Here is a 14005-nt window from a genome sequence, read left to right as displayed (position 1 = left end):
TGAATTATCTTCTTCCCCAGATGAGTTGGCAAATATCAAAAGAAAATTTGAGCATTTGCAGAAACAAATCTTGTTACATGCTGAAACACCATTACAGAGAATGAAAACTGGGGCGAACTTTTTTTGTAAAACTTGGCAGCAATACCAAAAGCCTTAAAAACATATGTCAAACCACAAAATAATTATTAAAACTAGTAAATAAGGTCAACAAAGTTACAGAATACAAGAGAAAGATGTAGAACTCAACTGGAGGCTGGGCACAGTGGCCGATGCCTGTAATCCTATCAAATCGGGAGGCCAAGGCAGGTGGATCCTTTGAACCCAGGGGTTCGAGACCAGCCTGGGCAACATGGTGAACTATACCTATTTTTTTGGTATAAATTTTTTATATAAAAAATTTAAATTAAAAAATAACTCAATTGGATTTGTATAATCTAGTACTGAACAATCCAAACACGAACTTAAGAAAATGCTTCCATTTGCAATAGAATCAAAAAGAATAAAATACTTAGAAATAAATTTAACAAAAGCATAAGACATGTATACTGAAAACTACAAAACATTGTTGAAAGAAATTAAAGACCTAATTAAATTATAAAGACATCCCATGTTCACAAATCAAAAGACTTCATTTTATTATGACGGCAGTAGTCACCAAATTTATCTCTAGATTCAACAGAATCCAGACTGAAATCCCAGCTGCCAGGTTGTTGTTAGTTTGCTTTGACAATATATGACAAACTGATCCTAAAATTCATACGGAAATGTAAGGGGCCCAGAATAGCCAAAACAACTTTGAAAAAGAACCAAGTTGGAGGACTCACACTTCAAATTTCAAAACTTACTACAAAGTTACAGTAATTAATACAGCAGGGTATTAGAGATTTACATCAATCAAATATAACTGAGAATCCAAAAATAAACCACTGTATTTATGATTATTTGATTTGCAACAAGAGTGCCAAGATAATTCAATGGGAGAAAAACAGTCTTTTAATAAATGGTGCTGGGACAATTGATATCCACATGTAAAATATTGAGGTTAAGCCCTTCCCTCACATCATATACAAAAATGAACTCAAATAAATCATAGACCTAAATACAAGATCTGTAACTTTTAGAAGAAAATAGAGAGTAAGTCTTCGTGACCCTCGATTAGTTAAAGCCTTCTCAGATACGACACCAAAAGCACAAATGACAAAAGAAAAACTACATAAACTGGATTTTTTCAAAATTATGAACCTTTGTACTTCTAAGAACATCGTCAAGAAAAGTGCAGAGTTACAGACAGAATGGGAGAAAAAGACTTTCAAGTCATATATCTGATAAGAGATTTATCCCAGAATGTGTAAAGAACTCATACAACTCAACAGTAAAAGACAAATTAACCTATTTTTAAAGTGGGCAAAGGATTTGAATAGACAGCTCTCTAAAGAAAGTGTAACGACCATTAAGCACATGAAGATTGCTCAACATCGTTAGTCATTATGGAAATGCAAAGCACAGTGCAATCTCACTCACTAGGATGGCTAGAATCAAAGAAAGTCAGTCTAGATGAGGATGTGAAGAAATCAGAACCCACATATTGCAGGAGGGACTGTAAAGTGGTATAGTCTGGAAACAGTCTAGCAGTGGTTCAACTATTTTTTCTTTTTTGTGTGTGTGTCGTGACTGGGATACAAACCATTTTTTCTTTTTGTGAGGCATGATCTCACTCTGTCACCCAGGCTGGAGTGTAGTGGCACAATCTCAGCTCACTGCAGCTTCAACTTTCCTGGCTCAAGTGATCTTCTCACCTTAGCCTCCCAAGTAGCTGGGACTACAGGCACACACCACCCCCAAGCTAATTTTTTGTATTTTTCATAGAAATGGGGTTTCCCCATGTTGCCCAGGCTACCCCGGCCGGTCTTGAACTCCTGGGCTCAAGTGATCTTCTCACCTTAGCCTCCCAAGTAGCTGGGACTACAGGCACACACCACCCCCAAGCTAATTTTTTGTATTTTTCATAGAAATGGGGTTTCCCCATGTTGCCCAGGCTACCCCGGCCGGTCTTGAACTCCTGGGCTCAAGTGATCTGCCTGCCTTGACCTCCCAAAATGCTGGGATTACAGCAGTGAGCCACCACACTGAGCCACTTCGACATCAAACATAAAGATACCACATTACCCAGTAATTACATTTCTTGCTAAGTGCTCAAGGGGACTGAAAACATATGTACACATAAAAGCTTGTACATGGCCTGGGCAGAGTGGGTCATGCCTGTAATCCTGAGAGGCCATGGTAGGAGAATCACTTTAGGCCAGGAGTTCAAGACCCTGTCTCTACAAAAAAATTTAAAAATTAGCCAGGTATGGTAGCCCACACCTGTTGTACTAGCTACCTGGGAGGCTGAGCGGGGAGAATTGCTCAAGCCCAGTAGTTTGAGGTTACAATGAGTTATGATGCCATTGCACTCCAGCCTGGCAGGGTCTCCAGGGTCTCCAGAGTGAGACCCTGTCTCTAAAAAAACTTTTAATTAAAAAAAAAAAAGCTTGGGAGGCCGAGGCAGGTGGATCACCTGAGGTCAGGAGTTCAAGACCAGCCTGGCCAGCATGGTAAAACCAAATCTCTACTAAAAAAATACAAAAATTAGCCAGGTGTGGTGGAAGGTGCCTGTAATCCCAGCCACTCAGGAGTCTGAAGAGGGAGAATCGCTTAAACCGGGTAGGGGGAGGTTGCAGTGAGCTGAGATTGCACCACTGCACACTAGCCTAGACAATAGAGTGAGTCTCTGCCTCAGAAAAAACCAAAAAAGCTTATACATGAAGGTTCATAGCAGCATGATTTGTAATAGGCAATGTAAATATCCCATGTTCATAGGTTATAAGCCTTCATTTTGTTATGATGGCAGTACTCACCAAATCGATCTATAGATTCAATAGAATCCAGACTGAAATCCCAGCTGCCAGGTTTTTGTTTATTTTAACAGGAATGAATTGGCATTGATTAGAAGCTGCCCCCTGATTTAGATATTAACACATGAACACAAAGTACCTATTATGACTCCTTCTACTGATAAATAAACAAAATAATGGAAAGGTATATCAGTGAAATATTATTTGACAATTACAAAAAATGAAGTACTGATACTACAATATGGCTGATCCTTAAAAGCACGATGCTGCTGGGCATGGTGGCTCACACCTGTAATCCCAGCACTTTGGGAGGCTGAGGAGAATGGATCACGAGGTCAAGAGATCGAGACCATCCTGGCCAAGATGGTGAAACCCCGCCTCTACTAAAAATACAAGATTTAGCTGGGTGTGGTGGTGCATGAGGCTGAGGCAAGAGAATCCCTTGAACCCAGGAGGTGGAGGTTGCAGTGAGCCGAGATCTCACCACTGCACTCCAGCCTGGTGAAAGAGTGCGACTCTGCCACACACACACACACACACACACACACACACACACACACCTCTCTCTCTCTCTCTCTCTCTCTCTCTCTCTCTCTCTCTCTATATATATATATATATATATATATATATATATATATATACTTCTTTCACTTACTATATGAATGAGAGATAGTAAGTGAAAAATGTCAGATCAAAAGGGCCACAAAGGATTCCATGTATGTGAAATGTCCAGAACAGGCAAATTCATAAAGACAGAAAATAGCCTGGCTGTTACCAAAGGCTGAGGGAAGGGAGGAATGCAGAGTGACTGCTAATAGGGATGAGGTTGGTTTTGAGGCGATGAAAATGTTCTTTGAATAAGAGTAGTGACAGTACAAAGAAATTTTTTAAAATTTTTAAAAGAGAAAGTATTCAGCTGGGCACGGTGGTTCACACCTATAATCCCATCGTTTTGGGAGGCCGAGGTGGGTGGATCACTTGAGGCCAGGAGTTTGAGACCAGCCTGGCCAACATGGTGAAACTCCATCTCTACTAAAAATACAAAAATTAGTCGGGCGTGGTGGTGCACGCCTGTAATCCCAGCACTTCGGGAGGCCCAGGCGGGTGGATCCCTTGAGGTCAGGAGTTTGAGACCAGACTGGCCAACATGGTGAAACCCCCATCTACTAAAAATTCAGAAAAAAAAAAAAAAAATTAGCCAGGTGTGGTGGCACATGCCTGTAATCCCAGCTACTCAGGACACTGAGGCAGGTGAATTGCTTGAACATTGGAGGCAGAAGTTGCAGTGAGCTGAGATCGTGCCACTGCCCTCTAACTTGGGGGGACAAAGTGAGACTCCATCTCAGAGTAAAAAAATTCTAAAATAAGACAGTAGTGATAGCTACACAACTCTGTGAATATCCTACAAACTCCTGAATTGTAGACTTTAAAAAGGTCAATTTTATGTGCAACTATATCTTAATAAAGATATTTTTTAAAAACACAAATGCCAAAACTCATAGGACTCTACACTAAACAAGGTGGATACCTTAATAAACTTTCCCTCTCTCTCTCTCTCTCTCTCTCTCTCTCTCTCTGAGACAGAGTCTCGCTCTGTCACGCTGGACTGCAGTGGTGCCATCTCAGTTTACTGCAACCTCCTCCTCTTGGGTTCACGCGATTCTCATGCTTCAACCTCTAGAGTAGCTGTGATTACAGGCACCCACCACTATGCCCAGCGAGTTTTTGTATTTTTAGTAGAGATGGAGTTTTGCTATGTTGGCCAGGCTAGTCTTGAACTCCTGACCTCAGGTGATCCTCCCGCCTTGGCCTCCCAAAGTGCTGGGATGACAGGTATGAGCCAATAAACTTATCTTTAAAGAAGATTCATATACTTTTTTATCAATTCTAAGTAATCATCTTCAGAAAACACTAAAGAACATCCAGAAAGATTTAGCTTTAAAGATGTTTGTTATAGCACCACTAAAAAGAGGAAATAAACATACATTGAACAGTAGGAGCCTGGATATTTATGGACTACTATGTGGCAATTATGAATGTCATAAGAAGTTAATCATTGATGAAAACAGGTAATATATCAGGTCTCAGCAGGCAGGAAAGCAGGCACATTCAGATTGGGTAATCTAAGTAGGGTTTAATAAGGGTATTGTTTATACAGCAGGGTGTAGGAAAACCACAAGCTATAGGCCAGTACTTGGCAATCAGAAGAGGGGGGAGTTAATAGTTATCGGAGTCAGGGAAAATAGGAGTGTGCAGAGAGCTGCCAGGTAGCCTGTCTTCCGTGGAGGGACACATCCAACCAGCTGAGACCCAGCGGGGAGGAACCGTGGGAAATGAATGTCCAGAACCTGCTCTCCTCTCACCTGACAGCCTCATGCTGGTGCCACCAGTAGATGCGTCCACTGGGACATCAGAGGGCAGGGGTCCCTTAAGACAGTCCATGCAGGAGCAGGGTGGAGAGGGAATCTGAAGGACAAATGGAAGGTATCCAGCACAGATGGTCGCAGCAGGAAACAAAAATAGTAGTTTACAAGAGACTACGCTTGAGAAAATTACAGATAATGTACAACTTAAGAAATTCTGGGGCAGGCACAGTGGCTCACACCTATAATCCCAGCACTTTGGGATGCCGAGGCAGGTGGATCATGAGGTCTGAAGTTCGAGACCAGCCTGGCCAATATAGTGAAACTCCATTTCTACTAAAAAATACAAAATACAAAAATTAGCCAGACATGGAGGCACACTCCTGTAGTCCCAGCTACTTGGGAGGCTGAGGTAGGAGAATCACAGGAACCTAGGGGGCAGAAGTTGCAGTGAGCCAAGATCACACCACTGTATTCCAGCCTGGGTGACAGGGTGAGTCTACCTCAAAAAAAAAAAAAAAAAAAAGAAGAAGAAGAAGAAGAAAATAATTCTGGAACAATTGTGAGGCCAAGGTGCATAGGTCACTTGAGGCCAAGAGTTCAAGGCCAGCCTGGCTAGCATGGTGAAACCCCATTTCTACTGAAAATACAAAAATTAGCCGGGGATGGTGGCATGAACCCAGTTACTCAGGAGGCTTAGGCACGAGCATCACTTGAATCTGAGAGGCAGAGGTTACCGTGAACTGAGATCATACCACTATACTCCAGCCTGGGCAATGTAGCAAGACTCTGTCTCAAAATAATAATAAAATTAATAAGTAAAAGTTTTTTCTACAAATGTCGGGTATTGCTTTTATGAAATAGAGACTATGTTAACTTTTTTTTAAGGAACTCAGTAGGGCAGTAGAAAGATTTAAATTCCAGTTCTCAGTAAACCCTATTTATCCTTCCCCAACTAAGTTTGCTCATGACAGTATGTAAATAAAAGGTGACCTAACCTTATTACATGTAACCTTATTACATAGTACAATATAAAATTACTACAACTCATTTTGAAGTCATCAGTAACAGGAGGGGCACAATTTACTCAGCTTCTTACAATCACTTCATTCTTCAAGTACTTGTAATAGTAATGAGATCACAGCATCCTACAATTCACAGGTCAAGTACTGGATTGCTTCTAGCTTGTTATCAAACTTTAAAAGGAAGGAAAACTACCATGATTTGGTTTCCACATGATATTACATTGAATCGCCTTGAGTGTTTTAATAGGTAGAGCTACTACCACTCACCCCCACAGCCAGAGCAAGTGATTTTGACAAGTGATTTGAAAAAACACTATGTTTTGCTCTCTGCACAATTTCATTTCCCCAGGTTCAAGCAGGAAGTCAGGTTCTTAGTAATTCTTTGTCTCAGTATTTTGCTTTCACAAGGGAGAAAGTAGCATTTTTCTGGGGGTAGGTATTCCTTAATCTCAGGAATGAAACTGCAAAGATTTGAAACAGACACACTCCACTATCCCCAGATAAAGAATCAATGGGTCTATATTTCATGATATCCAAGAAATCATCACTTATAAGCTGCATCCTGATTCAGATATTAAAACATGAACAAAAAATATCCATTATAATCAATAAAACACAGTATGTAATTTAAGGTGATCCTTTGCATTTAGAATTTTTAAAAAGTATTTTTAGCTTAAAAGGCTCATACTACAGATGACAGTTTTAACCAGTAGGACTTTGGGGAAGATAATTTCAGACTATGTCATAAAACCCTTAAAGTTATATACCCTTTAGCCCAACAATTCTACCTCAAGAGACTTTTCCTCAAGAAAAGCACTGGACAAATATGGAAAGATGGACAAAGAAAGAAGATTACTATGGCACTGGTTATATGAATCAAACCTAGAAACAACATTAGTTTTAAAATAGAAAACTGGGGAAATCAGGTTTTCTATTTTTAGATAGAATTTTTATTCTATTCTATTTTTATTTCTGTTGTATTCTATTTTTATTTAGGATAGAAAATGTTAGTAATTCCAAAGATTTAAGACCCTGAAAAATGTCCACAGCATAGTGAACAGCAGGTCACAGATCAGTTCGAAAAAAGTCACAAGAAAATATATGCAAAGAAAAAAGTATAAAAGGAGTTTTAGAAAGAACTGAGAAAATGGAAAGAGAAAATTTAAATTAAACAAAAATCTTCTGATTAAAATGGCTCATGCCTGCAATCCCAGTGTTTTCGGAAGCCTAAGTGGGAGAACTGCTTGAGGCCAGGAGTTCGAGACTAGCCTGGGCAACACAGTGAGACCCCCATCTCAAAAATAAAAATTAGCTGGGCATGGGCAGTGCATGTCTGTAGTCCCAGTCCCAGCTCCTCAGCAGACTGTGGTGGGAGGATGGCTCCAGCCCAGGAGTTCAGGTTGCAGTGAGCTATGATGACACCACTGCACTCTCAAGCCTGAGTGACACTGTGAGACTCTGCTTCAAAAAAAAAAAAAAAAAAATCCTTAGGTAAGGTCTTGGTTTGTGTGCAGGGCAAGTGCAGCTGGTTCCACAGCTAGAAGCTATCAAACCTTCCGGCTCCCTGGACCTGACCTTCCAAAGCTCCCTCTCCGCATGCACTTGTCTGTGGAGGGCAGGGTGGGGGTGGGGGGGGTGGGGGGGGAGGTCCTATATTGATCAGGAGTGAATTCAAAGTTGGTCTGCCATGAACTGGAAGATGCTTGAAAACTCACCCCTGCTGCTATAATATCTTGGCAGAGAAACCATTAATTCTCTTTCTGGCATTTGCTGGAGTTGAAATATACCAAAGGAAAAGGGAAATTAGAAGCTGAAGAGAAGTAGCATGTGAGAAAGAGATAACTGAAGAGTAATCCAGGGTATTCTGCCGAGCATTTCATGCACAGCTGTTGCTCAGGTCCTGACAACTCTATGAGGTACTTTCCAATTGAAAGAATGGCTCACGCGGTACGTGGTGAAGAGCAGAACCAGAAACTGACCCAGGTCAAATGCATCCAACCACAGTGAGCTGCACTGCCTTCCGGAACTCTTAATGTAAATGTCCGTCTAAGTGGACTGCAGCTGAGAAGACAATTATCCGACACATTCCCAACCTATATCTTTAACTTAAAACAATGTGTTTTTAAATTTTTTAAATTATTTTTTTAGACAGGGTCTCGCAATGTCACCCAGGGTGGAATATAATGGTGCAATCCCAGCTCACTGCAACCTCAACCTCCTGGGCTCAAGTAATCCTTCTGCCTCAGCCTCCCAACTAGCTGAGACTACAGATGCCCACCACGAAACCAGGCTAAGTTTTGAATTTTCAGTAGAGAAGGGGTTTCACCATGTTGGCCAGGCTGGTCTCAAACTCCTGGGCTTAGGCAACCTGCTGGCCTCCGCCTCCCAAAGTGCTGGGACTACAGATGTGAACCATCATGCCCAGCCAACAATGTGCATGTTTATAAACTTTTAAAAGAACCGTTATTTCATTTTGGTTGGGTGAGGTGGCTCACACCTGTAATCACAGCACTTTGGGAGGCTGAGATGGGGGGATCACTTGAGGTCAGGAATTCAAGGCCAGCCCATCCAACATGACGAAACCCTGTCTCTATGAATAATACAAAAATTAGGCAGAAATGGTGGTGTCTGTCTATAATCCCAGCTACTTGGGAGGTTGAGGCACCAGAATTGCTTGAACCCAGCAGGCAGAGGTTGCAGTGAGCTGGGATTGCACCACTGCATTCCACCCCAGGTGACATTGTGAGAACGAACCACTGCACTTCAGCCTGAGCAACTGAGCCAGATTCTGTCTAAAAAAAGAGAAAAAAAAAGTGTATTTTGTTTACTAAATACCTTTGTAAAAAGGGGGCGGAGTCTTCTAAAACTTACATGAATTTTCCTTATTTGTGCGAATGTACCAGGTTCCCAGTGTACTGAGAGTAAATACACTCATAGGAAGGGATGTCTTTGTGATATTTTAGATCTCTGGGAAAAAGAAAATTCAACAAGTTTCCAGAAGTCAGGCAGTAGGGGGAGATAATTGAAATAAAAAATTTTTACAGCCAGGTGCAGTGGCTCACACCTATAAACCCAGCATTTTTGGGAGGCAGATCGCTCGAGTTCAGGAATTCGAGACCAGCCTGGGCAACATGGCAAAATACTGTCTCTACCAAAAAAAAAAAAAAAAAAAAAAAAATCACCTGGCCTGTGGTCACAGCTACTTGGGAGGCTGAGGTGAGAGGATCACTTGAGCCCATGTAGGGTAGGTCGCAGTGAGCTGTGATTGCACCACTGCACTCCAGCCTGGTGACAGAGTGAGACACAGTCTCAAAAAAAATTAAATCAGGATAGCTAAAGGACAGTAAGAGAATACATTTTAAATTCTGAAGAAAAACATTTTCAATCTAACATTCTTTACCTAGTCAAACTGTGAATTGTGTGTAGAATCAAGATATTCTGAAAGGTGCAAAGTTCAGTTTCCACATGCACGCTTTCTTAGAAAGCTACAAGAAACTGTGTGTCCCCCCAGTGGGAGTAAGGCGAGACAGAGGACACTGGACATGGGAAGCAGAGGATCCAACCCACGAGAGAAGGGAAGAGAATCTTCCTAAGAGGCCAGTGATGAGGATGAACTCTGGTAGAATACCCGACATCTCTCAACTTGCTGGTGGGAGACTTAAATTCAAATTACTGACTAAATATCTGGAGAAATAAGAAAATTACACCAAGGCAAACAAGAAAGTGGGCAGGAAAGGAAAAGCATTCATAGTCTACTCAGTGGCTCAGTTATAAGTAGCATTTATAGCATCACAGGTCAATACTGGCTGATCTAACCCAAATCACCTGATGACAACACAGATGCACCTTGACATCCGATGAGGTTACGACCTGATAAACCCATCCTAAGTGGAAAGTATCCAAAGTTAAAAATGCATTTAATACCCCTAGCCTACCAAACATCATAGCTGAGCCTAGCCTACCTTCAACGTGCTTGGAACGCTTATGTTAGCCCACAGCTGGCTGAATCAGCCAGCAGCACAGCACACTGGAGAGGATGGGTGATTTTGCGCTGGTGATGGTGTGGGTGACTGAGAGTGGCCCCAACAGCATGAGAAAATATCTACTATATATTGCTAGCCCGGGAAAAGACCAAAAATCAAAATTCAAAGTATGATTTCAACCGAATGCATACGGCTTTTCCAACATCTATAAAGCTGAAAAATCCTAAGTGGAACCATCATAAGTGGGGACCTACACTGGGAGGCAGGAAGAGTGAATGTTTAATTGGAGGTGGGGAAGATGGCATCCCAGCTAAAGCCTCATCTTTCAGAATACAAAGGCAATGAATAATGCTTGCGACTGGGTGGCTAAGGGAACACCAAACAGCAGCATTATAAACATGCTATTTAGAAGTTCTAAGAGTTGAAGGTAGTTGGAGAAACTTATATTTCTGCCTGTAGTACCGAATCTTCAAAAGAGGTGCATAAGGTGAGGCACAGTGGTTCAGGCCTATAATCCCGGCACCTTGGGAGGCTGAGTCGGGAGGACTGCTTGAGCCTAGGAGTTTGAGATCAGCTGGGCAACACGGAGACCCTTTCCCTAGAAAAAAAACTAAAAATTGGCTGGGTGCGGTGGTGGCTCATGCCTGTAATCCCAGCACTTTAGGAGGCTGAGGCGGGTGGATCACGAGGTCAAAAATCGAGACCATCCTGGTCAACATGGTGAAACCCCGTCTCTACTAAAAATACAAAAAAATTAGCTAGGCATGGTGGCACGTGCCTGTAGTCCCAGCTACTCGGGAAGCTGAGGCAGGAGAATTGCCTGAACCCAGGAGGCGGAGGTTGCGGTGAGCCAAGATTGAGCCATTGCACTCCAGCCTGGGTAACAAGAGCAAAACTCCGTCTCAAAAAAAAAAAAAATTAAAAATGTTCCAAGTGTGGTTGTGCATGCCTGTGGTCCCAACTACTTGGGAGGCTGAGATGGGAAGATCGCTTGAACCAGAGAGGTCAAGGTGGCTGTGTGCCGTGATGGTGACACTGCACCCCAGCCTAGGAGACAGAAAAATCCTGTCTCGAAACAAACAAGAAAAGGTGCATAATTCACTCTGTCAAAAATAAAAACTATAATAGTAATGAGGGTGATTTTGCTTACATGTTTCCCCATCTTTTTCTAAAAGGCTACATGCTAACTTGTCAACAGTGATTATTTGTAGTAATGGGATTGTGGGCCATTTACATTTCTTCTTTCACTTTTGTATTTCCTGAAAAAGTGCGGAACACAGCATATTGATCATAAATCAGAAAAAAAAAAAGGCGTTTTACTTCATGCCTGGTCCAAACCCACCCCAAGGTAGAAGCCCCGTCTCCGTCATTTTAGCTTTTGTTTGCTCTGCTGAAGCGGAGGGGCCTGCCAACTCCTTCATTCGCACAGCAAATATTTGTTGAACTCCTAAACGCCAGGCCCTGCAAAGTGATTTCAACACCTGAGCCTTTTGAGTCTCCTGAGGGCCTCAATACCCCCTGAGAGAACCAGGTGGGAGAGGAGCTGAGCCAACACCTCATCCCACTATGGCCATCTGGGGCTTGATATAGCCGGTCCGGGTGGGGTCTGAGGCTGGGGGAGCGAGCAAGCTATTTGAGGTACACAGAATTTACTTCAGGTTTCTCAAAGGAACTGCCCAGGTCTTCAGTCACCTCTGCGCCATGATGGCGTGCCCATTCTCTAACTCCCACAAGGCTGGATTTCGGTTCCCATATATTTAACCAAAGTCTGAGACACGGCGGAAGGGCACTGCTGAGGCGGCTGGAAGCTGTCTCAGCTGTTCCCGGTTAGGAGCAGTGTCCTGCAGAAAGGCAGGCCTGGGTTTTACACCATCCACTGGTGTAATTTACTTCCCCTCTCTAGGCCTTCACAGGGGACGGGGTTGTGTGGATTACACAATGGTACAAGGACATCTCAAGGACTTGACAAGACCCTGGTACACGAAGAAGACTCAAACAGTGACCACCTCTAGCTGCTGACAGGGCGCCAGTCCTTTCTCAGCCTTGAAGGACTGGCTGGGATTTCCCGGGAGATCGCTGGAGTTTCCAGCCTCCATGTCCTCCAATGGAGAGAAGAACGCCCATGCCCACCTCCAACCCAGGAATGTTGAGCCTAAACCAGGATGTGCACAGCACCAGGCAGAAGACCTCTTTGGTCCTGAAATAGGTGGCGGCACTCAGATTTTATTCAGCAAAATTTTCCTGACTCACCTCAACGTGACTACCAAGGAGATAATCAGAAAAAGAAAGAAGCCCGTTCCTCTTCCCCTGATCTTAGGAGAGCTTTTTTTTGAGGGAGGAGGCCATTCACGTGGAGATCAGGTGAGAGAGGCACCAGGTGTCCCTGACGCTCAACACAAACTCAATAGCCACTAAGCCAAGCGTCCTGCTCCCCTAATCTGCCGCCGCCACCGAGAGGGCGCAACAAGCTGAATTTCTCCCGCAGCAAGACATCCTGAGGATCACCACCCTTCCTTCCCAGGAGAGCCCGAGTTTCTTGGACCTCGTTTGGAGAGAGGAGTCTGAATTTTGCACTTCGGAAAGAAGTCGAGGCTGAACAAAAACGGTTCCCTGAAGCACGCGGGAGGATCTGAGCAGGCTCCATCCCGAGAAACACCGAGGAAGCACACGCCGGGTCCGGCTGAACCCCCGCCACCCCCAGCCCGCCGGCACTCACGATCTCGGCCACGATGAGAAGGCCCGGCAGGGTGCGGAGAAACTCCCGGTCGTAGGCGAAGCTGCTGCTGCTGGTGGAGAAGTTTTCTGCGAAGGAGCTGGCGGTGGTGGTGACGGTGTGCGAGCGGGGGCGCTGCGGATCCTCCATCGTCGCGCCACGGCCGGACTGGCGCGTCCCCCGGGACGCGCGGCCCTGGGCCCCCGGGATACCAACGCGGGGGAGGGGAGCGCGGCCGGCGCGGGGCAGGGGTGCACTGGGGGCGCCCGCCGGGGGCCGTCCAGGCGCGGCGCGTGTCCCTCGAGTGCGGGACGCCCCTAGCGCCTCCGTGCGCGGACTCCCGGGCTGCGCTAGGGCCCTGGAGGAAGAGGAGAGGAGCGAGGGGACGCTGCGGGGCAGCTGATGGAAGCCCGGAGGAGGGGAGGGGGCGTGGAGAGGGGCGGGCGGGAGGCGGGCAGGAGAGGGACCGCCCCGCGGAGGCGCCGCGGACGCCCAGTCGACGCCCAGCCTCTTCACCTGTTTCCCGACTCCCAGAGACTGAGAAGGCGCCGCGTCGCGCCCAGGGTGGCTGGGCTGGCAGCCCGGCGGGCGGCGCGGAGGAGAGGGCGCAGGGGTCCTCTGGCCGCCTTCGGCTCCCGCTCCCGGCCTTTGCCTCCGTCAGGCCCCGCCTGGCCCAGGTCCGCAGCCACCACTGACCTGTCTCCTTCCACCTGGGCGGGTCAGGGGCCGCCGGCATTGGAGCCCCTTAAGGAAACCCCGGCATCCAGGGGCCCCGCCGCGCCTGAACTCGGCGCGGAGGGAAGGACTGAGCGGGGACCGATGCAGGGCGTGGCGTGGGCCTCAAATGTTGGGGAAACAGCAGGAGTGATGACCTGGCCGGACCTTAGACCCGAGATCGACAAGAGGCCGCCAGCACTGCCGGGAGACGGCCCGCGCTTCTCTCCTTCCTGCTGCGGCCGCCACCGGAGCGCGGTGTTATTTCCTGCCCCTCCTGTCGGGAACAATTTGTGGAACCAACTTAATCGCT

General features: G+C 45.3%; 1 protein-coding gene across 5 annotated transcripts in view; it reads right to left on the bottom strand.

Annotated features, from left to right (window-relative positions):
* The window catches only part of CMTM8 (CKLF like MARVEL transmembrane domain containing 8), a 149107-nt gene extending 135753 nt beyond the window's left edge, over positions 1–13354 (bottom strand). For all 5 annotated transcript variants that reach the window (XR_008477327.2, XR_008477326.2, XR_004735840.3 and 2 more), the window contains exon 1: positions 12982–13354. Coding sequence is in view for 2 of the 5 variants with exons in the window: in XM_035278039.3 (XP_035133930.1) it covers positions 12982–13128 (147 nt within the window). In the remaining 3 variants the exon portion in view is untranslated. The remainder of the gene's footprint in view (positions 1–12981) is intronic.
* Between the last annotated feature and the right edge of the window lie 651 nt (positions 13355–14005).

Source organism: Callithrix jacchus, chromosome 17 (genome assembly GCF_049354715.1).
Source record: "Callithrix jacchus isolate 240 chromosome 17, calJac240_pri, whole genome shotgun sequence".
NCBI classification, from domain to species: domain Eukaryota; kingdom Metazoa; phylum Chordata; class Mammalia; order Primates; family Cebidae; genus Callithrix; species Callithrix jacchus.
This window is presented reverse-complemented; position numbering and strand designations above follow the sequence as displayed.